Raw genomic sequence first — 27,064 nt, forward strand, 5'->3', positions numbered from 1 at the left:
CCATTACCTTAAATACCATCTTCAGCTGAAGACAAAAGAAGATGTTGGGGATAGAGGAGTCAGTTATGGGACGTTACCAGAAGAAGGACAGCAGATGATGACAAGGCTGTAACACTGTTGTCTTCTGCATCGATAAGATGGTCTAGACACAGGATGATGCCCGCTGTACCAGGGAGACACCCTTGCAAATGGAAATTTCCCTTACACAAGTAAATATCTTTTAAAAAGGGTAACTTCTACTTGGTTTCCAGTGATTCTTTCATGTCTGCTGTTTCTTAAAATTAGCCAGCCTAAAATAATCAATATGCCAAGGAGAAATATTTGGGGGTGATAAATTCTATTCCCCTAGAGTTTGTAGGCTCCAAACCTATGCAGCATGTTACTGCACTGAATACTCTAGGTGGTTGGAACATGATGGTAAATATTTGTGTAATGAGTTGTGCTGTGAAGTCACTAGGCACAGGAATTTTTCACCTTCATTGTAATCTTGGGGGACCACCATCATATCTGTGGTGGGGTATTGACTGAAATAGGACTGTGTAGTGCATGGCTGTCTTGGGACAGGGCAGAAAGGACCATCCCATATGTGCAGACAAGGCAAGCCACGTGCAAACAGGAAAAGCAAGAAGCACCAAGAAACTTTTACAGAGGGAAAAAGAAAGTTAAAGGGAGGGGCTGTTACAACCATAGTGCTCTGTTGTAAACACGGAGGTCTTCCCATTGGGCTATCTCTACAGACATAGGGTGTGACAGCATCTTTCATAGGCCCTCCTGATATTTCTGCCTTGACTAAGCTCTCTGTCATAAATTTTGACAGGATACTGTGCTTGGCAAAATAATGACTCCTGGAAAGATGTCCAGGAGTCATTAATCCTTGGAATCATTAATCCACTCCCTAATCCTTGGAACATATAGCTATGTTAACTTACATGGCAAAAATGTCTTAGCAGATGTGGTTGAGGTTGGAGACATTGAAATGGGGAGATTATCTTGGATTATTTGGGTGGATCTAATCTAATCTAATCATACCAGTCCCATAAAGTAGAAGATCAGTAGGTCAGAGACATTGAAAGTATGAGAGGAGCTCAATCTGGATCAGGAGCCAAGGAAGGTGGGTGGCCTGTAAAAGCTAGGCATGGGCCACAGCCAACAAAAAAAAAATGGGTATCCCATTCTTACAACAGCACGGAACTAAAATTCTGCCATTGAACAAGGAAATGGATCATCTCATTAGGGCTCCAGAAAGGAGGCCCTAATGTCAATAGCTCTACTGACATTTGATTTTATCCTGGTGAGACCCGCCTTAACTTCTGACTTACAGAACTGTAAAATAATAGGTTTGTATTTTTTTAATCCCTCAAATGGTGGAGCAGTAATAGGGAAAGAACGCAGATGCTGAGGGCCTAAACTAAGTAGGTAGAAAAATGAATTCAAGATTTAGGCCCTGAAGATTAACAGGATTTGGGATGTGTTGACCTTAAAAAACAAAACAAACAAACAAACAAAAAAAACACCAAAGTTATTTCACCAGCAAAATGGGTTTATTTGGGGATATCAGAGGAACAGCAGTTTGGGACAATAAAAGTATGGTGTACCACAAGTAAGTCTGAAGAACAGAGAAAGACTTGCTCTATACAAGGGGGAAAGGGGGAAGTGGTGAGGGGAGGGGCTTTTCCCAAGAGTTCAATGTTCTCATTGGCTGAGTGTAGCATTTTTTCATTGGCTAGGATGTAACCAGGCAACCGGCTAAAAAGGTTCAGGTGAATGAACATTGACAAAGGTGAAGGTGTTTTGCTGACCTAGGGAGAATTCTTTCTCTTGCTGTGGTATGTTTTCCTGTTTGGGGTCTGGGTGGCAGTTCATAAGAGGTTCCCCTTCAAAGCTTCCTGACTCCATTTTAAATGAGATTTCCTTTGCTTATTTTCAACAGGGATGAGAGGAGGAGTAAATCTAGGTTGATTTACTGGGTTTCTGGATTAGCAGAGTCAGTCTTTGTTGGTGCTTCCCAGTTTTGGGAGGGACAAAGGCAAGTACTTTCTAAATAATTGTTCAGTCTGCAGCCATGCACCTAAATTAGGATTAAAACAGTTTGTACCCTCCTAGCCTCCCCCACCCCCAAATACTTAGAAACAATCCCTGAATGCCTATGAACAGTGACATTTGTCACCACTAACTGAAGTTCTAGTAATGAATCTGCCCTGTGTAAGCTGGGTGACTTTGGACAAAGTACAAAGCTTTCATTAGACTTGACTTCTGCGTGAGGCGGAAGGAACCCCATCTACACACGACTGCTGGGAGCATCAGCCAGGATGTCGTGGTGTCTGCAACCTCAGCCTCAGTAACTTTCACCATTGCTTCATTTCGGTCACCCTTGACCCCAGCTGCACCCTGCAGCAGCAGTCCCCAGAGCCTCTTCTACCATTATCTTCATAGATATTCCCCAAGCTTTACCTCTAACATGCCATACCCTAGCTACAGCCTCTCATCCCCGGCCCCCACACTCTTCCTTTATCTCATGTAGAGTTGCATTTCTCCTGTTCAGCTTCCTTTCCTCTCCGGCCTAACCCCGAGAACCAGCATTTCCATCCCTCACTAATGCCTCCTATTCCTTTACCCCATTGTCGTTCTCTTTTATGCACCCGGAAAATCTTTCTAGCCACCCACATTTTTCATATGGGCTACTTAAGAAGAACCAAAAATGTGAAACTTGATGCTCTGCAGATTCATGACCTCTGATCTCAGTCAAGTCTTCATGCAGCCTGTGTATCCTTCTGCATCATGATGACAAGGAAGAGGGGGTTCAATTTCTACCCCTTTCCTCAAGACACCTTTCCCACCCATCATACTTCCTGCTCATGGTAAACATCCTCACCTCCTATTTCATAGAAAATATACAGATCAGGAGAGTTTTCTTAACTTCCTGCCCCAGCTACCAAAAATTCCATCTGTATCCACACTCATTCACTTCATCTCATCCCAGCGGATCAGAGCAAACCCACTCACCAGTCCTCTGGGTCCCCCCTGAGCCTCTCTTCTGTGTCCAGGGGCTGCATTCTGTTAAATACCTCTTCTCTTTTATCTTGAACCTCTCAATTTCTGTATTTCCCCACAAAACATAAAAATGCTAAAATAAAAAATAATATAAAATTTAAATTCTCCAGGGACCCTACCTACCACCTTCCCTCACCACCATTCACCTTCCTAGGGCCATCTAGACCTGACAGACGACAGATGCTGATAGTAGAAACAATGCAGGTTGGCCATTGCCTCAGTACTTACTCTTGGGGGCTGGGAAGGGGCCTCTGCACTCTCAGGCAACTTGCATCACTGTTGTCACAGGACTTCTAGTCTTCTTTCCCTTTAACTTTGGTAAAGAACATGGGACTCCACCTTATTTCATAGTATGATCGTATTTAGAAAGTAACAATATAATTCACTTTTCTTATCTTACTCGGGCCAAGGAGTACTTGGATCATTTTATTTTCAAACTAGCTCTTGCATATTTCCAAGTTGGGGTCATAAAAAATGGATTGGTATCTAAAGTGTTCTTGGTAATCAGTCTATTATTCAATGACTAAATGTATTTTAAAATAATTGCAGCTACATCTAGATTAATAAATTCTCTCACATCAAATAAAACCCCCAAAACAATACCCCCAAAGCCTATAAATCAGATGAAGTAGAGATAGCTGTAACTACAGCTGCAAGCCCAAAATACCTCTGTGCATGCCTACTACTTTGCTTCTGCCCAGCTGAAGGCATAGGAACTAATTTTAGACAAAGTTGTAAAGTTTCAAGAAATCCTCTGAGCCTGTTTTCTCTTTTCTCTTCTCTCTTGCTTCAAGCTTCTACTCCGCTTACTCAGTATCCGCCTTCTCTTTTTGAATGTAAGGAAATAACTACATTTGACCCTTGAACAACAGGGGGTTAGGGACACAGTACTCCCACACTGTTGGAAAATCCACAAAAATTACTGGTCGGGCCTCCACGGATGCTGACTTCCAACAGCAGATCGAAAATACTACACAATACGCACAATAAAAAATGTATGCACAAACACTCCGGAAGGAGAATGGGAGTGAATCACATTCCCTGATTTCACAAAAAGGATGAACTCGAGTTTGCCAAGAAGAGAAAAGGGCACTCCAGGTGGTGTGAAGAGCAGAAAGATAGGGCATAACGTGTTCTTAAAAATTTTATTGTTTATGCAATTAGTTGTCCGAATTTTCTCCCTTTGCTCCCCCTGTACCCGGCCTACCCTCATTTCCATAATCAGTCCCCACACCATTGTCCATGGCCAAGGGTCCTTCATACATATTCTTTGACTAATCCTTTCACCTTCTTTCAATCAGTCCTTGTCGCCCCCCTCCCCTCTTACAGCTGTCAGTCTGTTCCGTGATTCTGTGCCTCTGGTTCTATATTGTTCATTAGTTTGTTTTGTTCGATTCCTTTTATGGACAAGAAGTGAGATTATTATGATATTTGTCTTTCACCAACTGGCTCATTTCACTTGGCACAACAGTCTCCTGTTCCATCTGGGCTGCCCCAACCCTTTCCAGTAGGCTAAAAGCACAGATGCAAGGATGTGCACCTTAAACACCGCCCACAGAAATATCTAGTGTTTTTTGTGCTTTATCTACATTTTCATGAGAGTGTATCAGTGAAAATGTCTATGCAACACATGACTATAAGTTCAACACCCTCCAACATACAATTGTCCAACTCTCTTTCCAGTCCTATTTCTGTTTAGGAGCATTATTACATGTAATCTTGTTCTTAAAGTAACCTTATGAGCAAGGTAAAAAGTATGGGTATTTTTGCTAAAACCTATTAGCAAAGTGGAGATGCAGATTGGGTAGAGTAGAGCTTGTTCAATGTTCTACAAACTAGAAACTCAGGAATAGAATAAAAATAAAAATTTAGGATTAATGATATTTTCCTATTACTTCCATACACTGCAGCCCCTACTCATGGCTATTACATATACTGACAATGATATCTTTATCACATTTCCCCCCTTTTTATCCAGAACTACTTAACACCTATGGTAACAGTCACTAAAGCACACCTCTCCCTAAGAAAGCTTACTAGAACTACTGTCTGTATCAAAGGGTGACTTTATCTACAGTCTTAACCAATGAAACCAATTCTCTGCATGTTTCTAGATGTTCATCCCTTAAACCATTCTCTATAGAGATTATAGCACTGCCCCTAGCTGTAACTCTTACTTTTGTGACTTGTCACTGGATTCTTGTCTCTGTGGGTTTCTTCCTCACCTGAACTATTTTTTGAGTATCTCACATCTCTCGAGCTTTATCCCAAATACTACAAAGGCTAATTTTGTTTTCTGTTTTGTCTTTGGCTGCATAATTCTACTCTGAACACCTTTTTCTATAAATATGGCCTATATCCCTAGTTCTATTGATAGAGGTCCTTTGTGTACTTACATCCATGAAACACTAGTCCAAGTTGGCAAAGCTTTACTTGATTTTTAGCAAGGCTCCCACCTTAGTCCTGGAATGCTCAGAGCAAAGCACTCTCGCCTAGTGGGTTCTGATTCCCATGTTGTCCTCCTCCCATAGCCTTACTTCTTTCTCTCTCATCACCAATACTCAGGGTAAGGAGTTGGCGTGCTACTTACTTCCATGTATGAATTTTCTGTGTGCATGCACTGATCTCTCTCTTTCCCTCCACCTAACAATGGTCTCATGAACCCTTTTAAAATATATTTTATTGATTATAGTATTACAGTTGTCCCAATCTTCCCCCTTTGCTCTCCTCTGCCTGGTTCCCCTCTTCCCTCCTGTGATCCCCCTGCATTAGTTCATGTCCATGGGTTGTGCATGTAAGTTCTTTGGCTTCTACATTGCCCATACTGTTCTTAACACCCCCCTGTCTATTTGGTACCTACTCAATTATGCTCCTAAATCCCTATACCTTTGCCCCATTCTTCCCCTCCCCCTCCAGCTGGTAACCATCCAAATGACCTCCATGTCTATGATTCGAATCCTGTTCTAGTTGTTTGCTTAGTTTGTTTTTTTGCTTTTGTTTTTTTAGATTCAGTTGTTGATAGCTGTGTTTGTTATTTTAATATTCATAGTTTTAATCTTCTTCTTTTTCCTAAACAAGCCCCTTTAACATTTCATATAATGAGGGCTCGGTGTTGATGAACTCCTCCAACTTTACCTTGTCTAGGACACACTTTATCTACCCTTCCATTCTAAATAAAAGCTTTGCTGAATAGAGTAATCTTGGTTGCAGGTCCTGGCTCTTCATGACTTTGAATATTTATTTCTAGCCCCTTCTTGCCTACAAAGTTTCTTTTGAGAAATCGGCTGATAATCTTATGGGAACTCCTTTGTAAGTAACTCTGTTCTTTTCTCTTGCTGCTTTTAAGATTCTCTCTTCATCTTTAACCTTTGGTATTTTAATTATGGGTGTCTTGGTGTGGTCCTCCTTGGGTCCAACTTGGTTGGGGTCTCTGTGCTTCCTGGAAGTCTATTTCTTTCACCAGATTGGGGAAATTTTCCTTCATTATTTGTTTAAATAAGTTTTCAGTTTCTTGTTCTTCCTCTTCCCCCTTCTGGCCCCCGTAGGATTCGGATGTTGGCTCTTTTGGAGATGTCCCAGAATCTTCTTAAATTCTCATTTTTTTTGAATTCTCATTTTTTCATTTGGTTCTGGTTGAAAGTCTATCTCTTATGTTCCAAATCATTAATTTGAATCTCAGCTTCCCTCCCTTTAATGTTGGTTCTCTGTGGATTTTTCTTTATTTCCATTAGTAGAGCTGTTATTTCTTCTCTTATGCTTTTGTCTTATTCAATGAGATCTTTGAGTGTTCAGATCACCAGTGTTTTGAACTCTGCATCTGAAAGGTTGGCCATGTTCATTTCGCTTAGTTCTTTTTCTGGGGTTCTGTTCTATTTCTTCATTTGGGCCATATTTCTTTGTCTCCTGATTTCAGTAGCCTCCCTGTCTTTGTATTATGTAGAGCCACTTTGATTCTGTTTTAGTGCACCTGTTCAGTCATATGGTGCAGAGCCTCGGGCATTTGCCAGTGTGGCACAACTGTGGGTCCATGTGTGGAGAAGGGATCCAATAGGACAATATTGCTGCTGGCTGACTTGTAGGGGCTTGCCTTACCCTCGCCCCATTTCCAGTTACTTCACCCACTTCCCATGTGCAACTGGTGCCTTTAGGGGCTGTCTTGGTTGAGGTTCCCAGAGTGAGTGGGTTTGCATTTGTTCCCTGCTCTCCTGAGTAACTCAAAGTTTCTCCCATCACCTATTCCCCACTGGGTTTACAGCCAGAGATTATGAGGCTTTCTTTCCCAGTGCTAGAGCCCTGGGGTGTACAGTTTGGCCTGCCGCTGGGCTTACTTGCTCACAAGGTGTTTCCCTTATTTTTATCCACCACGTGGGCAGGGGCTACCCAATCTACTGGCCGCTGCTGTCTCACTGACTCTCTGCCTCCAGCTCTCAGTGGCCACACTGAATCATGTCTCCACCCATCTGCATGAATATAGCTTCTTTAAATCCTCTGTTCAGATTTCTGTAGAGTTCTGGCTGTTTTCCTGGTGGCTCTGGGTGTTTTTCATTTTTTTAATTTTTATATATTTTTAATATATTTTATTGATTATACCATTACAGTTGTTCTATTCCCCCCTTCATTCCCCTCCACCCGCACACTCCCTCCCCCATTATTCTCCCCCCTTAGTTTATAACCACGTGTCTCAACTTCTTTAGATTCTATATTTCCCCTACTATTCTTGCCCTCCCCCCTATCTATTTTCTACCTACCCTCTATGCTATTTTCTGTGCCTTCTCCCCCTTCTCCTCCTCCCACTCCCCTGTTGCTAACCCTCCATGTGTTCTTCATTTCTATGGTTCCACTCCATAGATCTAGCTGTCCTCTTGGTTTGCTTTTGTTTTAGGTGTGGTTGTTAATAACTGTGAGTTTGCTGTCCTTTCACTGTTAACATTTTTCATCTTCTTTTTCTTAGATAAGTCCCTTTAGCATTTCATATAATAAGGGCTTGGTGATGATGAACTCCTTGAACTTGACCTTGTCTGAGAAGCACTTTATCTGTCCTTCCATTCTAAAGGAAAGTTTTGCTGGATAAAGCAATCTTGGCTGTAGGTCTTTGGATTTCATGACTTGGAAAGCTTCTTTCAAGCCCCTTCTTGCCTGTAAGGTCTCTTTTGAGAAATCCGCTGACAGTCTGATGGGAACTCCTTTGTAGGTGACTGTTCCCTTATCCCTTGCTGCTTCTAGGATTCTCTCCTTCATTTTAATCTTGGCTAATGTAATTATGATGTGCCTTGGTGTGTTCCTTCTTGGGTCCAACTTCTTTGGCACTCTCTGAGCTTCCTGGATTTCCTGCAAGTCTATGTCCTTTGCCAGAATGGAGAAGTTCTCCTTTATTATTTGTTCAAATAAGTTTTCCATTCCTGGCTGTTTCTTTCCCCATTCTGGTACCCCTATAATCCGGATGTTGGAAGGTTTAATGATGTCCTGGAGGTTCCTAAGCCTCTCCTCATTTTTTTGAATTCTCATTTCTTCATTCCTTTCCAGTTGGATGTTTCATTCTGCCTTCTGGTCCATTCCATTGATTTGAGTCCCAGTTTCCTTTCCATCGCTATTGATTTCCTGGACATCTCCCTTCATTTCAATTAGTTTAGCCTTCATATGTTCCTCTAATTTGTGACTATAATCAACCAGTTCTGTTAGCATCCTGATAAACAGTGTTTTGAGTTGTGCTTCTGAGAGGCTGGCAATTTCTCGGTCCCTGAGATTTATGGGCTCTGGGACTTTGAGTTCTTCTTGCGCTATCTTTCGGGCTGTTCATGCCCGTTCCGTAGCAGGATCGGAGCCCTAAGGTGTTCACTAGCGCAGGGCAACTAAGTCGCTGGGTTGTGACGTTGTATGTGGGGGCACGGTCAACAAGGATCTGGCGTCCTGTCGGCCGCCTCCCGCCCCCCACAGGTGCTGCAGCTGCCACTGTTACCGGGCCTGAGCGTTTCGTCCCACTGCACATGAGTGTGCCACCGCCGTCAGCCCTCGCCCCCTGGGGCCTGCGTGGTCCGTCTCACTGTGTGCGAATGTGCGACCTCGGTCAGTCTGCCCCACACCCCAACTAGTTCTGGGCTGACCCTGCCCGACCCTGCTCGCTGCTGGCTCCGCCCCTCTTACCGTCCTGTTGAACGGTTAGTGGTTGTTGGACTTCTGTATAATTGAATTTTCTGGGTTTTTTTGCTGTGTCTTTGTTCTCCAAACCTTTGTTGTATTCAGACTTGGTTGTGGGAGAAGGCACAGTGTTTCCACCTATGCCTCCATCTTGGCGGAAGTCTTGGTGTTTTTCATTTTTATGTTAGTTGTGTTCCTTCTTATGGTTGTGCAATGAGGCAAGGTGTATCTACTTATGCCTCCATCTTGACCGGAAGTGGCCTCATTAATTAAAAAAAATTATTCAGTATTGTGGATTATAAATGGTCTGAGTCAAGACATGGCCAAGGTTGTGGTTAATTCCTTTTGTTAAAATCTGATTAAGGATGTGTCATGTAGACCTTTTGTGAGATAATACAATTTCTAAAAATCTCTATACCACAGCAGTCTCATAGGTGGCCCAAGGTAGAGAAGAGCTTGTTTCAGAAAAAAAAAATATGGGTGTGGCTTTTGTCTAATAAGTGGATTATAGTTTCATATATGTGAAACCCAGGTTTTTAAAAGCAATTTTTTCCCCAGACTTAACCATAAGGCATAGGGACAGTATAAAATGTAGAGGCCTTGGAACCCCCAAACTTCTCTAGTGAGGAAATGGGCTGAGAACAGTACTTAGTTAACAATAAAGGTGGCTACTTTTATGGAAAAGGACGGATGATGCAGGTAGAAAAACCAGGCCAGTGGGTAACCCATTGTGAATTACTTCCAGGTAAAAGGACTACTCAAGGAACTGGTGACATGTGCCCAGCTAAATTTCAGAATCTCTATAGACTAGGAACTACCATGTGACTCTGATTTTGCCCCTTTTAGAATGGGAGATAGCTAGCTACCTTATCTTCATCTCATCACTGTATATATGGTGTGTGGAAGGCACATAACTTATTAGCTCATAGGTCTTTGGACTATACTTGAGGAACTTCATTCAAGGCACCATATACATACCTGATTTAGATGATAGAATTCTGGGACTCAAGCCTGACCCTGATGAAGTGATAAGATGAAAATACTGGGAGTTTTGGAGAGTGTTTTGCATGTGGGAGGAATATAGGTTTAAAAACTTATTTATTTAACACATATCCCAGGCTGATGCACTGTACTGCTAAAATTGTTATATAAATAATACCTATACTAATACTGAGTAGACAATCAGTTGTAGATGAGCAAAGCATTTCTACTCTGGAAGGCAATGGGCTGCCACACCAATTGTCTCTATCACATGCAGTGTCTCTGTATTTGCAGTGGAAGAACAAAAGACACTTTACTCCTTCCAAGAAGCCTTGTGAAACAATGTGATAGATGAACTCCGCATTAGCTCCCTGAATAATAGGATACATACATACTGAAAATACCAAGCAAGCAAAGGTGAGAAAAAACCATGGAAAACTCAAAAACAGATTTAGCTTTAAAGGTAACTGTAGCAAAAGCTATACACATTTCTAAAAAGACTGACAGGTACATTTAAGTAATTTGTGTTCAACTTTTTCCAAGTACTCCAAAGGGTAACCTTTCTTACTTAAGTAATATCAAGCATCAAAAACATCCCAGCAATTCATAAAAAGTATTCCTGACAACTTCACTCAACAGAGCAGCTCCCAAATTCATTAAGCCCTATTAAAATACAGCTTTTTTCTTTCACCAACACACATACAACAATATTTGGTATCATGTCACTGAATGGGGTTTAAAGGAGTTTCGAAATATATTACCCATATTTTTTGGACCATAAGATGCACCTAGGTTTTAGAGGAGGAAAACAGAAAAAAAATTTGAAGAACAAAATGTGGTCAAATATTTAATAACATAAGTAACATAATATTTCACCAGTGTAAATGTAAACAGAACTCAACAGCAGCATTAACCACCATTATTCCTCCCAAATTGGAGGGCGGTGGGGGAACTGCATCTTACACTCCGAAAAATACAGTACCTCTTTCTTCCCTACTCCCATGTTAAAATTGTTTTCTGTATTCTTTTATAAATATTTCTATGTCTCCACAAAACAATGGGATATTATACCTTTTACTTAGCAATTTCAATTTCTCTCACCAACCTCTTTGCAGATAAGCAGATACAAATCTAACACCTTTTAGAGAATAAATGATAGAATATTCCATTGTATGGACGTACCACAATTTGTTCAAGCATTCATCTATTAACATTTAGATTTCCAGGTTTTTTCCTCCAATGGATATCTCAATACACATTTGTGTACATATACTTTTGTGCAAGGGTGCTTGTATCTTTATAGGATAATTTCTCAAAAGCAGGGTTGCTCAGTATAGACAGGTAACTAACTTTGTGGTACTTCAGTCCAGCCCACGATGTTTCCTTGTGCCCATCTCCTTGCATCCTCACCAAAATTGATGTTGTCACTGTTTGACCTGATACCAGCCAGATGGATACCAAGTGGTATCACACTGTTGCCTTTGAAAACACATTTCTTTAACCATACTTCGTGCTTGCTGACTTTTTCAATGTCCTGATCTGTGAGTTATTTTTCTCCAATAATCTGTTTACCATTTTAAAGTTCTTTTTGTATAGAGACATTAATGCTTTGTCTGTTACTATACAAATATTTCTAGTCTACCTGTTCTTTTAATTTTGGCTGTGGTCTCCTGCCATATGACATTTTAATTTTTTGTTTAATAAAATATGCCTGATAAAACATCACCTCCTAAGGTTGTATAAGGATTTGTTTTAAAGATTTTATTTATTTACTTTGAGAGAGAGGGGAAGGGATTGAGAAAAGAGAGAAACATCAATGTATGGTTGCCCCTCACAAGGCCCCCATTGGGGACCTGGCCCACAACCCAGGCATGTGACCTAACCAGGAATCGAACTGGTTACCCTTTGGTTCGTAGGCCAGTGCTCAACCCACTGAGCTACACCAGCCAGTGCTGTATAAGGATTTTTTAATTTTATTTAACTCTTGTTCAAGTAGTTTTCTTTCTTGTGTTCCCAGCCCTGCCCCCCCACCCAGTGCTCCCCACCTCCCTCCCATCTCTGCCCCCCACCTTAGCTATTGTCCATGTGTCCTTTATACTTGTTCCTGTGAGTCCTTCCCCTTTTCCCCTGATTCTCTTCCCTCTACCCTCTGGACCCTGTCAGCACGTTCTGTATTTCAGTGTCTTTGGTTACATTTTGCTTGCTTGTTTGCTTTGTTATTTAGATTCCTGTTAAAGGTGGTATCATATGGTATTTGTCTTTCACCACCTGGCTTGTTTCGCTCAGCATAATGCTTTCCAGTTCCACCCATGATGTTGCAAAGGGTAGGAGCTCCTTCTTCCTTTCTGCTGCATAGAATTCCATTGTGTAAATGTACCATAGTTTTTTGATCCAGTCATTGACCGATGGGCATCTAGGTTGCTTCCAACTCTTGGCTATCGTAAATTGTGCTGCTATGAACATCGGGGTGTATAGGTTCTTTTGGATTGGTGTTTCAGGGTTCTTAGGATATACTCCTAGCAGTGGAATTGCTGGGTCAAAAGGCAAGTTCATTTTTAGTTTTCTTAGAAAATTCCATACTGCTTTCCATAGTGGTTGTACCAGTCTGCAATCCCACCAACAGTGAACTAGAGTGCCCTTTCCCCCACAACCTTTCCAACACTTGTTGTTTATTTCTTTGTTTATGGTAGCCATTCTGACTGGTGTTAAGTGGTATCTCATCATGGCTTTAATTTGCATCTCTCTGATAGCTAGTGATATCGAGCATCTTTTCATGTGTCTCTGGATCCTCTGTATGTCCTCCTTAGCGAAGTGTCTGTTTAAGCCCTTTGCCCATTTTTTAATTGGGTTGCTCGTCTTCTTTGAGTGGAGTCGTGTGAGTTCTTTGTATATTTTGGAGATTAAACCTCTGTCTGAGGTATCATTGGCAAATATGTTTTCCCAAACTGTTGCTTCTCTTTTTATCTTGATACTGTTTTCCTTGGCCATGCAGAAGCTTTTAAGTTTGATGAGATCCCATTTGTTTATTCTTTCCTTTATGTCCCTTGCTCTAGGGGACGTATCAGTAAAAATATTGCTGTGTGGAATATCTGAGATTTTCCTGCCAGTGCTCTCCTCTAGGGCTTTAATGGTTTCCTGGCTTATATTTAAGTCTTTTATGCACCTTGAATTTATTTTGGTGTATGGTGTAAGTTGGTGCTCAAGTTTCATTTTTTTGCATGTAGCTGTCCAGTTCTCCCAACACCATTTGTCAAAGAGGCTATCTTTACTCCATTTTATGTTACTGCCCCCTTTGTCAAATATTAATTGACTGTGGAGATCTGGGTTTATTTCTGGGCTCTCTGTTCTATTCCATTGGTCTATGTGCCTGTTTTTATGCCAGTACCAGGCTGTTTTGATTACAGTGGCCTTGTAATACAGTTTGATATCAGGTATTCTAATCCCTCCTACTTTGTTCTTCTTTCTCAATATTGCAGGTGCTATTTGGGGTCTTTTATGGTTCCATATAAATTTTTGAAGTGTTTGTTCTATATCTGTGAAATATGCCATTGGCACTTTAATAGGTATTGCATTAAATCTGTAAATTGCTTGGGGTAGTATGGACATTTTGATGATGTTAATTCTTCCAATCCATGAACACGGTATATGTTTCCATTTATTTGTGTCTTCCTTGATTTCTGTCTTCAGTGTTGTGTAGTTTTCTGCATACAGGTCTTTAACCTCCTTGTTTAGGTTTATTCTCAGATATTTTATTTTTCTTTTTGCTATATTGAATGGGATTTTTTTCTTGATTTCTGCTTCTGCTGTTTCATTGTTGGTATACAAAAATGCCTTTGATTTCTGGATATTGACTTTGTATCCCGCTGTTTTGCCAAATTCATTTATTAGTTCAAGCAGTTTTTTGGTAGAGGCTATCGGATTTTCCGTGTACACTATCATGTCATCTGCAAACAATGGCAGTTTTGTTTCCTCCTTTCCGATTTGGATGCCTTTTATTTCCTTTTCTTGTCTGATCGCTGCAGCTAGAACTTCTAATACTATATTGAATAGAAGTGGTGAAAGTGGGCAACCTTGTCTTGTACCTGATCTTAGTGGAAAAGCTTTTAGTTTTTGCCCATTGAGTATGATGTTGGCTGTAGGTCTTTCATATATGGCCTTTATTATATTGAGGAATGTTCCCTCTATTCCCACCTTGCTGAGTACCTTTATCATAAATGGGTGTTGTACCTTATCAAAAGCTTTTTCCGCATCTATTGATATGACCATGTGGTTTTTGTCTTTGCTTTTGTTTATTTCGTGTATTACATTTATTGATTTGCGTATATTGAACCATCCTTGCATCCCCGGGATGAATCCCACTTGGTCATGGTGTATGATCTTTTTGATGTATTGTTGGATGCGATTTGCCAATATTTTGTTGAGGATTTTAGCATCTATGTTCATCAGTGATATTGGTCTGTAATTTTCTTTCTTTGTTGTGTCTCTATCTGGCTTTGGGATTAGGGTGATGCTGGCTTCATAGAAAGAGTTGGGGAGTTTTCCCTCCTTTTGGATTTTTTGGAATAGTCTGTGAAGAATAGGGGTTAGCTCTTCCTTAAAAGCTTTGTAGAATTCTCCTGTGAAACCATCTGGCCCAGGGCTTTTGTGTGATGGGAGTTTTTTGATTACTTCTTCAATTTCATTTGCTGTTATTGGCCTGTTCAGGTTTTCTGCTTCTTTTTCATTGAGTTTTGGAAGATTATATTTTTCTAGAAATTTGTCCATTTCACCCAGGTTTTCAAATTTCTTGGCATACAGTTCCGCATAGTAATTTCTTACAATCCTTTCTATTTCTGTGGTATCAGTTGTAATCTCTCCTCTTTCATTTCTGATTGTGTTTATTTGTGTCCTCTCTCTTCTTTTCTTAATGAGCCTACTTAAAGGTTTGTCTATTTTGTTTATCTTTTCAAAAAACCAACTCCTGGATTCATTGATCTTTAGAATTGTGCTTTTAGTCTCTATGTCATTTAATTCTGCTCTGATCTTGGTTATTTCCTTCCTTGTACTTGCTCTGGGCTGTCTTTGTTGTTGTTCTTCGAGTTCTTGCAGGCGTCGGGTTAGGTTGTTTGTTTGAAATGTTTCTATTTTCTTTAGGTAAGCCTGTATTGCTATGAACTTCCCTCTCAGGACTGCCTTGGCCGTGTCCCATAAGTTTTGGGTTGTTGTGAGTTCATTTTCATTTGTTTCCAGAAACTTTTTGATTTCTTCCCTAATTTCAATCTTGACCCATTCATTGTTTAATAGCCTACCATTCAGTCTCCATGATTTTGGGTGTTTTGGGTTTTTTCCTGTGGGGTTGGTTTCCAATTTCAGTCCCTTGTGATCAGAGAAGATGCTTGGTATGATTTCTATTTTCCTGAAGTTGTTGAGACTGGTTTTGTGTCCTATCATGTGATCTATCTTTGAAAATGTTCCATGTGCGTTTGAAAAGAAAGTGTATTTAGTTTCTTTGGGATGGATGGCTCTATATATATCAATTAGGTCCATTTCTTCTAGAGTGTCGTTTAATGCTGCTATATCTTTGTTGATATTTTGTTTGGAAGATCTGTCCATTTTTGACAGTGGGGTGTTAAAATCCCCTACTATAATTGTGTTGCTGTCAATATCTTTCTTGAGGTCCTCTAGGATTTTCTTTATATATTTGGGTGCTCCTATGTTGGGTGCATATATATTTATGATGTTAATGTCTTCTTGGTGGATTCTTCCCTTGAGTATTATGAAGTGACCTTCTGGGTCTCTCTTTATGGCCCTTTTTTTGAAGTCTATTTTGTCTGATATGAGAATTGCTACCCCGGCTTTTTTTTCTTGTCCATTTGCTTGGAAAATTTGTTTCCATCCTTTCACTTTTAGTCTGTGGTGGTCTTTTGACCTGAGGTGGGTCTCTTTTAGGCAGCATATGTGTGGGTCATGCTTTCTTATCCATTCAGCTATTCTATGACTTTTAATTGGTGCATTTAATCCATTTACATTTAAGGTTATTATAGAAAGGTACTTATTCATTGCCATTTATGTACCTGTGTTCCTCTCCATCTCTCTCTTTTCCTTCCTTTCCTTAAAGCAGCCCTTTTAGTAATTCTTGTAGAGCTGGTTTGGTGGAGGCGTATTCTTTTAGACTTCTTTTGTCTTGGAAGCTCTTTATTTGGCCTTCTATCTTGATTGAGAGCCTTGCTGGGTACAGTAGCCTTGGTTGTAGGCCTCTGTTTCTCATTACTTGGAATATTTCTTGCCATTCTCTTCTTGCTTGGAGTATTTCCATTGAGAAGTCAGTAGCCAGCCATATTGGGACCCCCTTGTATGTTACTTCCTTTTTCTCCCTTGCTGCCTTTAGGATTTTCTCTTTGTCTTGGAGGTTTGCCATTTTAATGATGATGTGTCTTGCAGTAGGCCTCTTTGGGTTCCACCTGCTTGGGACTCTCTGTGATTCCTGGATCCGTGCGACTTTATCTCTCCTCAACTTAGAAAATTTTCTGTTATTACTCTTTCAAGTAGGTTTTCTATCCCTTGTTCCTCTTTCTCTCCTTCTGGTATTCCTATTATTCGGATATTATTACGTTTCATGTTGTCTTGCATTTCTCTTAAATTCTCCTCATTTTTTCTGATTCTCTTTTCCCTTACTTGGTCTGTCTAGGAGATTCTTTCTATCCTGTCTTCTATCTCACTTATGCGATCTTCCACCATATCGAGTCTATTCTTCATACCTTCTACTGTGTTCTTCAGTTTAGAAATTGTATTCTTCATTTCCTCTTGGCCTTTGCTGATGGTTTCCATTTCCTTTTTCATGTTGGTATAGTTTGCAGAGAGTTCATTGTAGCTCCCCTGTAGTTTCTGGTAGCTCGTTGTAAGCTCTTTGAATTTCCTGATATCCAGTGCTTTGAATTCCACGTATGATAGTTGACTTGCCTCTATTTCATCTAACATTCTTTCTGAGGCTTCCTCCTTTTCTTTCATTTGGGGGTTGTTTCTTTGTCTTCCCATTGTTTGTGATACTCTTCTTGTTGTCCTCTGCTTCTTAAATTGATCTGTTCTGGTTCCCTGGGTTTATGGTATGAACTTCTGTGGTAGGATACCTGTGAAATTCAGTGGTGCAGTCTCCTGCAGGTATCTTGGTGTTCTCTGCTTCCACCTACTCCTTTCTTTAGTGTGCATGTGTGATCAGTTGGAGGGGGAGGCAAAACGGTTTATGATAGCAGAAGATTATTTTATGTTATCTACAGACACAGTCGGCAGAGAAGAAATAGACAATCTTTAGGCTATGTATAGAGTTAACCGTGCTCCTTGACCCAGCTTGCCACTTTTAGGAAAGGATGGACATAAGTTAAGTGTCTTGTTGGGAAGGGGGGCTTGTGAGTTGTATCTAGAAAGCAGTGTGGTTGCGGCTGGTCAGATTTGAGGTAAGGTGAGAGTACAGGTTAGTAACTGAGTGTAGCGTGTGAGTAAATAGAGTAATAGAATTCAGGCACCTGTAAGGTGGTCTAAGGTCCAAGAGATGTGTTATGAAGTATTACTGTTGTATAGAACAGGTCTTATTTACAATAATATTAGAGCAACACTCATGTGATAGATTCTATGTGATATGTCTAAATGGGGGTTATAGAGCTTGGGTAGTATAGCAAAGGAAAGCAAGTGAGGTATAGAAAATTAGGAATACACTGTGGAGGAAAGAGCAGTGGGAACCTGTCAGGTAGTACAGTATACCCAGCCAGGACTAAGAAACCTGTACAGAAAGAGGAGGGATACAAAGATATTCTTAAAATAAAAAAAGGAGTAAGAGTAATGCAAAAAAATAATAATACACCTAAAAGAAAACTAAGCAACACACAAACAATCCAACACACACACACACACACACACACACACACACACACACACACGTCAGGAGAAAAGGGGAATAAGCGGAAAATTTGGGAAGAACAGAAGGACTAAAACTGGAGAAAAAGAAAAAGAAATGAGGGACAGGGTACTGAAAGATACAGCAACAATACAGTTTACAAGATATAAAATTACTTATAAAAGAAGTTGAGAGAGAAAAAAAGGGGGGGAAGGGAAAAAATCCACACACACACACACACACACACACACACACACACACACACAGTAAAGAAGAGGAAGAAGAAAAAAAGCACCCTTCCTTTGTTGGTTTCAAACTGTCCAAACCGGTTTTTCTGGTAGCAGCGTGTCTGAGGGCAGGTATGCAGGCGCGCTCTCGAGCAGGCTGCCGAATGGGCTGTGGGCGCGCACACCCCTTGGAGGCTGCCTGTGTCCCTCGGTATCCGGCACCGTCCTTCTCAATCCCCTGGCGGGACCCAGGCGTTCCCACCCCTCCCCTGGATGGCTGCTGGGCGGTTGGGCCGTGAGGCAAGCTGCTGTCACAGAGCCCCTCAGTTCACTTTCCAATAGAGACTTCTCCACAAAGCCTGCCTCTCAGCCCAGCCCAATCCCAAAAGACCGGCAATGAGACAGTGTCCTTCTTAAATCCCTCGGGCTGGTGGGCTGGTGACCACCGAATCCGCAGTTGGCCCCCTTTAGTTAACTTAAGCCCACAGGTCTCTGCCCGGTATTAACCTGCCTGCCTACATGGGGAGGGGGGAGTCAGTTCTCTCCCACGTAGTCTGTTGCCTGCCCACTGGGTGCCGGGCCTCTGGAGTTCCCTCCGCCACAGGCAACCCGGCCCTGGATTCAGACGGGGCTTCTGTTTCCCACTGATGGTGTCGGCCCAGATTGGCCGCCGCTTCTGGACCGTACTCACGCTCTGCCCGAGGTCGCCCGCTTTGGGTGTGCCCAGGCGCAGCCCTCAGCCTAGGAGGCCGCGGGCGCGCAGCCGCTTTTGTCCTCACTCACCTTCTGGAGTCCTCACCAACCTGCAGGTGTCTGGTTCCTCTGTCACACTCTGTGGTCTCTTATTTTCATAAATGTTGGGGAATTGTTGGTTGATTATGCTGTTCTTCAGTAGATCTGCCCGGATTTTCTACCAGATGCACAGGAGCTGGGTTCCCTCCATGCTACTTTGTCGCCATCTTCCCACCCTCAGCCTGTATAAGGATTTTTAAGTGGGTATCTTTGTGCTGTGTTCTGTTGTTGAGACTAGTGTGAGAAACTCCCATCTTGTTTTTTTAAGCAATGTAAAAAAAGAAGAAGGGATAAATTTGGGCAAGACAGCAAGAAAGGAGGATGGAGTTGATTGTCCCATGATTCTACATAAGAAAAAATATGTACATTTCAGAAAATAAGACTTGAAATGTGATTTGTCCTGTCACTACAAAGTCACATTCTCATAAAATGTGTAATTTAAAAAATGTATTTTTCCCTGGCTGGTGTAGCTCAGTGGATTGAGCACAGGCCTGAGAACCAGAGGATCGCGGTTCGATTCCCAGTCAGGGCGCATGCCTGGGTTGCAGGCCAATTCCCAGCTGGGGATGCATGAGAGGCAACCATACGTTGATATTTCTCTCCTTCTCTCCTTCCCTTCCCCTCTAAAGATAAATAAATAAAATCTTAAAAAAATGTATTTTGATGTATTTGCCCCATTAATGTGAATGAAATTTTACATATACTTACATTATTTATATTTAAATATATTCCTACTATTTTTATTCTCACCTTCTTTTTGAATAATGCTTATCTAATTAAGTTAAAGAGATGTAAAAAAGAACAGGGCATCTGGAAAAATTATTCAGTCCTTACCTTAACCAATTCAAATACAGAAATTCTCTGTTTTAAAATGTGACATATACTCTAAGTCAACTAAAGGGGCACAAATATTTACTTAACACAATAGCATGCTAAAAAAACTCACTGCATGATTGTTTATTTAAAATATGACTTTGGGTGTAATTACATATGGGCTTATATAATTTATTATTCATACAAACCCTCAATTAAAATGCATAATCATTTATCCACAATGCCTTTTTTTCTAATAAGCATAATAATAAATTTCTATCTCATTAAAAGTGTTTAAAGCCTTTTGGATCTTGATTTGTAAAGAAATTCCTGAAAAATAACTTAAGCTTAACTACATCAAACAATGGTACTGTTTGCGATGCTGTCACAGATTTCTCCATGGTAAAATAGTCTCATGTCATTATTGCACAATTCATAGTACAGGTTATATTTATACATGACCTCTCTATATAATGACAGTGTTTCCACTGCAACTGGCTCAACACATTTAAAATTATGAGTACAATTTACAAAATCTTAACAATATACTTTTAAGATAAAAGTATCCTGAGGATATTACAAAATTCATTTTACCAGCCCTTCATTTCTTTGCTTTATTTAACTCTTTAATTTCCAAGATAATAGCTGTTCATATTGTTACATAAAAATGTTCTTCAATTCCTATTAACAAAATATATTTAAGCTAAATAGCATATAATTGTTCCTTAAACACTTAGTTACATCTGCCCCTCTCCTTGGTTAAAATCAAGTATTTATCAAGTTTCCTATAATTCTGAATCAGAAAAGTTATAGCAAAACACAGAGAAATAGGGTAAGTGCATTTAAGTTAAAGCACTGTGCATTTTTAATATTTTGGTCATATTTTATATTAAAATAATATATTTGGCAAAAATAATAAAATATAAGGTTTAGTTTATTTTCTATTAATGATAGATCTGGCAGGTATTTTACATTTGTAAATACTATCTATTTAATTTGACTGTTTCACAATTGTTTTTAAAAACACTGCTATTAAGTTTTCAGAACTTTAAGACTAAAAGCACCTAAAAAAAATAAAATAAGGTTTAAGTAAAGTGTTTGATGCTCAAAAAATTCTTTCATAAATTTATAAACTTACTTTTAAGTGTTTCATATATGCCAACATAGAATTGTTACTGCCTGCTAAGAATTAGCTGACTCAATGTAATCTTTAAAATAATCTTAGAAGTCTTCCTGAAATTTACGTGGAAAATTAAGATGCGAATTCAAAAGAAAAAGAGAACATGAGCCCTGCCCAGGTGCTCAGGTGGTTAGACTGCTGTCCCCATGTGCCAAGGTTGCAGGTTTGATCTCCAGTCAGGGCACATACAAGAATCAACCAATGAATGAATGACTACATGGAACAACATATCGATGTTTCTCTCTCTTACCCTTCCCCCTGCTCTCTAAAGTCAGTAATAATAATTAAAAAAAACATGTAAAACCAGCAGCAAAAAAAGTTATTCTGGTGGCAGTAGTTATTATGGCACAAAAACACATGAAAAAACATGTAGTTCTGTCATATACACACAAAGTAAGTTCAAATAAGATGTGTAAGATACATTACATATATACACACAACCACACATATCATATATACATACCCACACTTGGGCTCCATGAGGGAAACGTGAAAATTTACATAATAAGCTACTTGGCTCATTTATCACTGAAGTTCCAGTGACAGTTTTAATGAAGATGTTCATTATTTTTTTGATTCTTAACCAAATATCAATATATCATTAGTTAAGAGAAGAAAAGATTGATATGTATAAGTTTGAACTGAGTGTGGTGAATTAAGTGATGATGGATGTGCAATTGTTTTTACATAAAAAGGTATTTTTTACTATGAAAGAAGTTCATGCAGAGACATCTGCAGAAAAATTTATCAACTATAAGAAAACAAAACTCCTTTGACACTATGACATACTCACTGTAACATAGTATAAATATGTAACATTACAGCATACTTACACATTCTACTTTGGGCAATACAGTCTAATTCTGAATGACCTTGTTAATTTTTAAGGCATCAGTGCATCAGGGGCAAAGCTCCATAAAATAAATTTGAAAACAAGAAAGCATTAGCTTATCTGTCACACAGCAAGTAATCAATGTACATTATACATTACATCTGTTGGCCACTTTATGGACTAGGTGATAAATTATAGATCTTATTGTCAAAGTGTTAGAGCATAAATTTCACATCATTTTTCAACACTTCATTTAATGGGCTAAACTGATCCGGCAGTATTCTCATTTTCATTGTTCCATCAGCTCCACATGAAAAAATATGGTTTGCTGGCCCTGTCTCAATTTGCATCACTCCAGTTCCGATATTTCTGAAAATGGATTGCCGAGCATGTTCACTGATAAAAGTGTGAAGAAGACTAAAGGTAGAGAGACTCCAAATCTAAAAGACATTAAAAACAAAATAAAAATTATTGGGGTTAAGGATTATCTAAAAGTCCAAATGTAATATTAGGCCAGTCTTCCTGTGCAAATAAGGAATTTCTAAAACAAAGATGGAGAAAAACCTATCTAGGCCTAATATCTTGATCCTGTATAGGGTGTTACAATTTTCTAACTCAATTTCATATTATTACATTCTTCCAAATCCATTCAGTAAAAGAGGAAGGTATTTTAAACCCTGCATTTTCTCATTGGAGATGAAAAAATTTAGGTACAAGGACGTTAAGTGTACAATACTGCAAAAACTTATAATATTATAGGGACTGCAATCAAGATTTCCTCTCTCTCAGCAAAGCTTTTGCTGTGTAGTTCTGTAATGAAGTAATCTCGTCTCTATAACACAAAATAACCACCAGGGGATCAGAACCACTAGAAAGAGACACCTAGAGGCTTGCAGACAAGGCAAATCTATTTTCCAACTGCAAGATAAAGTTAATTATTACAACTTCAGTATTCTTAACTTACTAAACAGAAATTTCCTATTTTTAGCCCATACCAAAGTAAATGTGACTGTCCTTAAAGTAATTTATAAGCAGCTTCACTTAAGGAAACCAATTTATTTATTAAATTTTTAGGTTGCATTAAAAATATTTATTTTACCAAAGAAATAAATTAATTACTACTATTCTAGGCATCAGTGTTAAACTGTGACTTGTGAATACTACATTGTATACTTTCAAATATTTTCTTACTTGATTAAATAATAAAACTCAAAGTACCAACTAAAGAACTAATCTAAAACACAGTATGAACTGCCAAAACTGAGGGCAGTTCAAATCAGAAACCAGCTTCAAACTGAAGGAAAGAATTCTGTATGGAAGTGGGTGTACACATTTGATTTTAAGAAAAGCCTTCTGAAATTCTACTATTCTAGTTAATTTCTTCTGCCTGAGAATTATGAAAACTATACCATTCTAACAAAGTAATCCAATATTTGCACTAAATAGCCTCTCTAGTGCTTACATTAATGAATTCTGTGAAATTAGACTCCTCTAGGAGGCTGACAATAGGAATAATTTAGGGACTAGTATTAACTGACTTATTTCTGCGTATCTTTCCAAGTGTGGCCAGAGGACTCTCCATTAAAACCTAGTATTTTATAACACTATGTATGTGTTATAAAGATGCACATTTCTGAACCCAGAACTTACTGTTTTGGGGGTGGGAGCTAGCAACAGAATTTCTGGAATGGGGTACATTTTTAATAAGCTGCTTAACATATTAAATGACCTCTAAGTTCTAAGCACAGTGGAGTTTGAGAAGGACTATCATAGGCAGGGCCTACCCAGGTACATTTAGAATTCTTGACTCAGGCACTGAGAGACTGCATGCTATGGCTATTAATTAAAAAAAAATACTGGCATAGGACATATGTCAGTATATCTCACAGCACTTGCAACTGAATTCAGTAACTCTTAACATGCAGTCAAAACTAATTGTAACATTTGAAATATGTTTATATCCATAAAAAATCTAGTTCTTTTGCATGCTTTAATTAAGCATATTTGAAAAAACAATGGAAAAATAGACAGTTTTCAAGTTAATTATTAGTTCATCCATTAAAAGACTTATTAAATCTTCTTAATTAATATGGTTGACTACATAGGAGTTGTTAATATTTCTATTGTTTAAATGGACTGATGTCATCAATATGATTAAAGACCTAGGGTTTCTGAAGATTTCTTTTCATTTTGTAGATATTATGGCATTACTGTGTTTACCTTTACGTTGCCTTCAGCAGATCCTGTAACAAAGTACTCTTCAGTTGGATCAACAGCAATGGCTTTAACAGGAGAATCATGACTCTGGAAAAGCTGCCTCTGTTGGCGTTGCTGAAGGTCAAACACACACGTAAAACCTTTTCTGCCGCATGATATTAGGAGCTGATGTTTCGGAGCATATGCTAAAACAGTAGCTCCACTATCATGGCACATAAAAGCTGAAAGTTAAAAAAAAGTAAAAATCAAGTAATAATATAAGAAACAGACTTACGGCTCTTTTCCAAGGTGGAATGCTAGAACAGATTTACCCTCCTTCCTGAAGCAAAAAAATAAAACAAGTGATCTACAGGAAACAATGGTCTGGGACACTGGCAATGAAGAATGAGCTCTCCAAGACTTGAAACAAACTGTGTGAGCCACACAAGTGCCCAGCTTACTGCCTGTAGAGTGTTTTCTAGCCAGGGCACAAGGAAGGAGAACCAAATTATCTGGGTTCCTGTCCCCATTAGCCATAATGGAAAACCTCAATTCACCAGGCACAGGATAAATACTCAGAAGGGTTTTATCTCAGTGGTAGGGCAAAATTAGCCCTATAGCAAGTGCTGCTTTGATCCTGTTTAACAAAGGACTCCCAAATCTAACTGTTTTCAAGTAAGTTAGTTCCAGAACAAAGCACAAAAATATTTACAGAATACAAAAATGACTAGAACCTAATACAGTAAAATCCTAGCATCTAATAAAAAACTACCAGGCATATAAAGAAGTAGGACAACAGAATCCATAGAAGAAAATCCATCAAATCAATTGAAACTAACCCAGAAATGACACAGATGAGCAAATCAGGAAATTAAAAATCATTATTTAACTGTATTCCATATGTTAAAAAAGCTGATTGAAAGAGTGAGCATATTAAATAGAGAAATAAAAATATTTTAAAAGACCCTACTTAAAAGTCTACACATTAAAAACTAGAATGTTTAAATAAAAAATAAAATGGATGGGGATTATAAGCAGATTAAACACTGAAAAAAAAGTTAGTAGACCTAGAGACATAGCAATATAAATATCAGAAATGTGAAATTACAATTAATATTTTTCTTCAGAAAAAAATCTAACCTAACAAATGTTAGGGAAAAGAAATCTGTATATAGCTCAAAGACAATATGGCATAATGATAAAGAGTAGAAATTCAGGAGTTAGAATGTCAAGGTCTGAGTCCTGGTTTGTCTGGGTTTAAATGTATTCCTTAGATAGCAGAAGATGGTGGCAGAGTAGGCGGAAGTTACACTCACCTCCTCCCAACTATGAACTGGAATTAAAGAACTAAATTAAAGAACAATCAACCTGAATAATAAACTGAAGACCAGCTGAACAGAAGTCTTACAACCAGGGATTTACAGAAGCCACATTGAGACTGGTAGGAAGGATGGAGAAGCAAAAAGGGCTGGCCCCACTCCCATGTGGAGAGGCTCAGAATCTGGGGGGACATATCAGCTCTGCCAAGGTCCCCCACCTAAGGACCATGTCAACTCAACCCCACGCTAGGCTTCTCAGCCCACAGCAATAGAGCCCGGGAGAGGTGTGCACCTAACATCTGGCTGTAAAACTCTGCAGAGATCCTGTCCACCAGGGAAAACCCAGGTGTCCCCGTAAAGGGCCAAAGCTCAAAATCTCCTTCGCAGCCATTTGCTCTGGGCTCTAGCAGAGGGAGGGCAGCTGAGAACATTAACTAGAGTCTTGCAAGGACTCTTGTTTTGTCTATGAGCTGTATGGCTTTGGGAAGAGAGCTGAAGGGTCAGCCACCAGGGTCCTTGTGCTGAGTTCCTTTCCCACAGTGCTCACAGACCCCATCTTTCTTGGGGCAAATATGCCCCTCCAATCTGCATCAACCTATGCGAAACGTACAGTCCCACCCTCCTGGTCCCGCTGTTGCCCCACTTGAGCTCAAGCCCTTTGGAGGAGTCTGCTGCCTGAGCCTGTTGTATAGACACTCTAGAAGGGATTGCAAGGGCAAACTCAATAATAATCAGAGACCAGAGTTGTGTGGCTATGAGGCAGAGACCATTTCTTTTCCCTGACCACTGGGGACTAGTCACATACCACCAGAAACCCCCCTCACCCCTGTGGCTATAGTGGATCCTCTGAGAGCCAGGCAGATGCCCTGCTGGAGCAGCCACAGCAGCCCCTCCCAGCACTAACCCAGATCACCTTCCCTGTCAGCTTTTGTAGCCCCTCTGAGGCCTGGCCACGGGAGCAGCCACAGTAGTCCCTCCATGTAGCAGCCTGCAGCCTCCCCGACTCTGCCACTCCCCCAATGGCCAAAGTGGCAGCACTCCAAACCTCATGGGAGAGCCACTAGCCCCATCAGGAAAGATGCATTAGCCCCACCCTCTGGACTCTTGATGTCCCTGCCCTGCTGAGTTTGTGCTCTATAGCAGTATGGGCTGGCCATGGCCAGCCTGGTCCCCTGTGCAGATGACTCTCCATTAGATCCAGACAAACTCTGGGAAAAAAGAGCTATGTAGCCCTTAGGCAGGGCCATTTCTCATGCACACGCTAGTGGTCCTTTGCAAAGCCTTCCCTGCATAAGGCCAAATCTTGGTCTGTATGGGCCTGAGGAACACTGCTGGCCTCACCCTGAGACCGAACCCCACCACAAAAGTCCTTGAGCACATGGCAGGTGGTGGCTGGTGTTAGTGTAATCTGAAACCGTTGCTAAGTGGCCCCAAACCCAGCTATGGTACCAAGTTCGAATCTGTATCAGTACAGTGAACACCACTCGCCTCTACCTGCTCCTTCACTGAGAGCCTCCCTCAAGGAACTCAGGTACCGCCAGATGCTCTTTCAGTTAACTGAGCCTAACAGGTAGCTTAGAGGAGATGGCAGATCTTGGAGAGCCTTGGGCCTTTTGATGACCTGCCACCTGGGCTTGGAGCTGGTAGAAACCAGCCTTGGTATAGAGCTAG

The 27,064-nt window shown here is 40.1% G+C and overlaps 1 protein-coding gene across 7 annotated transcripts in view; it reads right to left on the bottom strand.

Annotated features, from left to right (window-relative positions):
- Nucleotides 1-19,983: 19,983 nt before the first annotated feature.
- Nucleotides 19,984-27,064, bottom strand: part of DMXL1 (Dmx like 1) — a 152,927-nt gene continuing 145,846 nt past the window's right edge. For all 7 annotated transcript variants that reach the window (XM_037029048.1, XM_037029074.1, XM_037029073.1 and 4 more), the window contains 2 exons: nt 24,099-24,316; nt 19,984-22,318 (listed from right to left, as the gene is read on the bottom strand). In XM_037029048.1, coding sequence (XP_036884943.1) covers nt 22,094-22,318; nt 24,099-24,316 — 443 coding nt within the window. In that variant the 3' untranslated portion in view covers nt 19,984-22,093. The remainder of the gene's footprint in view (nt 22,319-24,098; nt 24,317-27,064) is intronic.

Source organism: Sturnira hondurensis, unplaced genomic scaffold, assembly GCF_014824575.4.
Source record: "Sturnira hondurensis isolate 20B ecotype Veracruz unplaced genomic scaffold, ASM1482457v3 Scaffold0001509, whole genome shotgun sequence".
NCBI lineage: Eukaryota > Metazoa > Chordata > Mammalia > Chiroptera > Phyllostomidae > Sturnira > Sturnira hondurensis.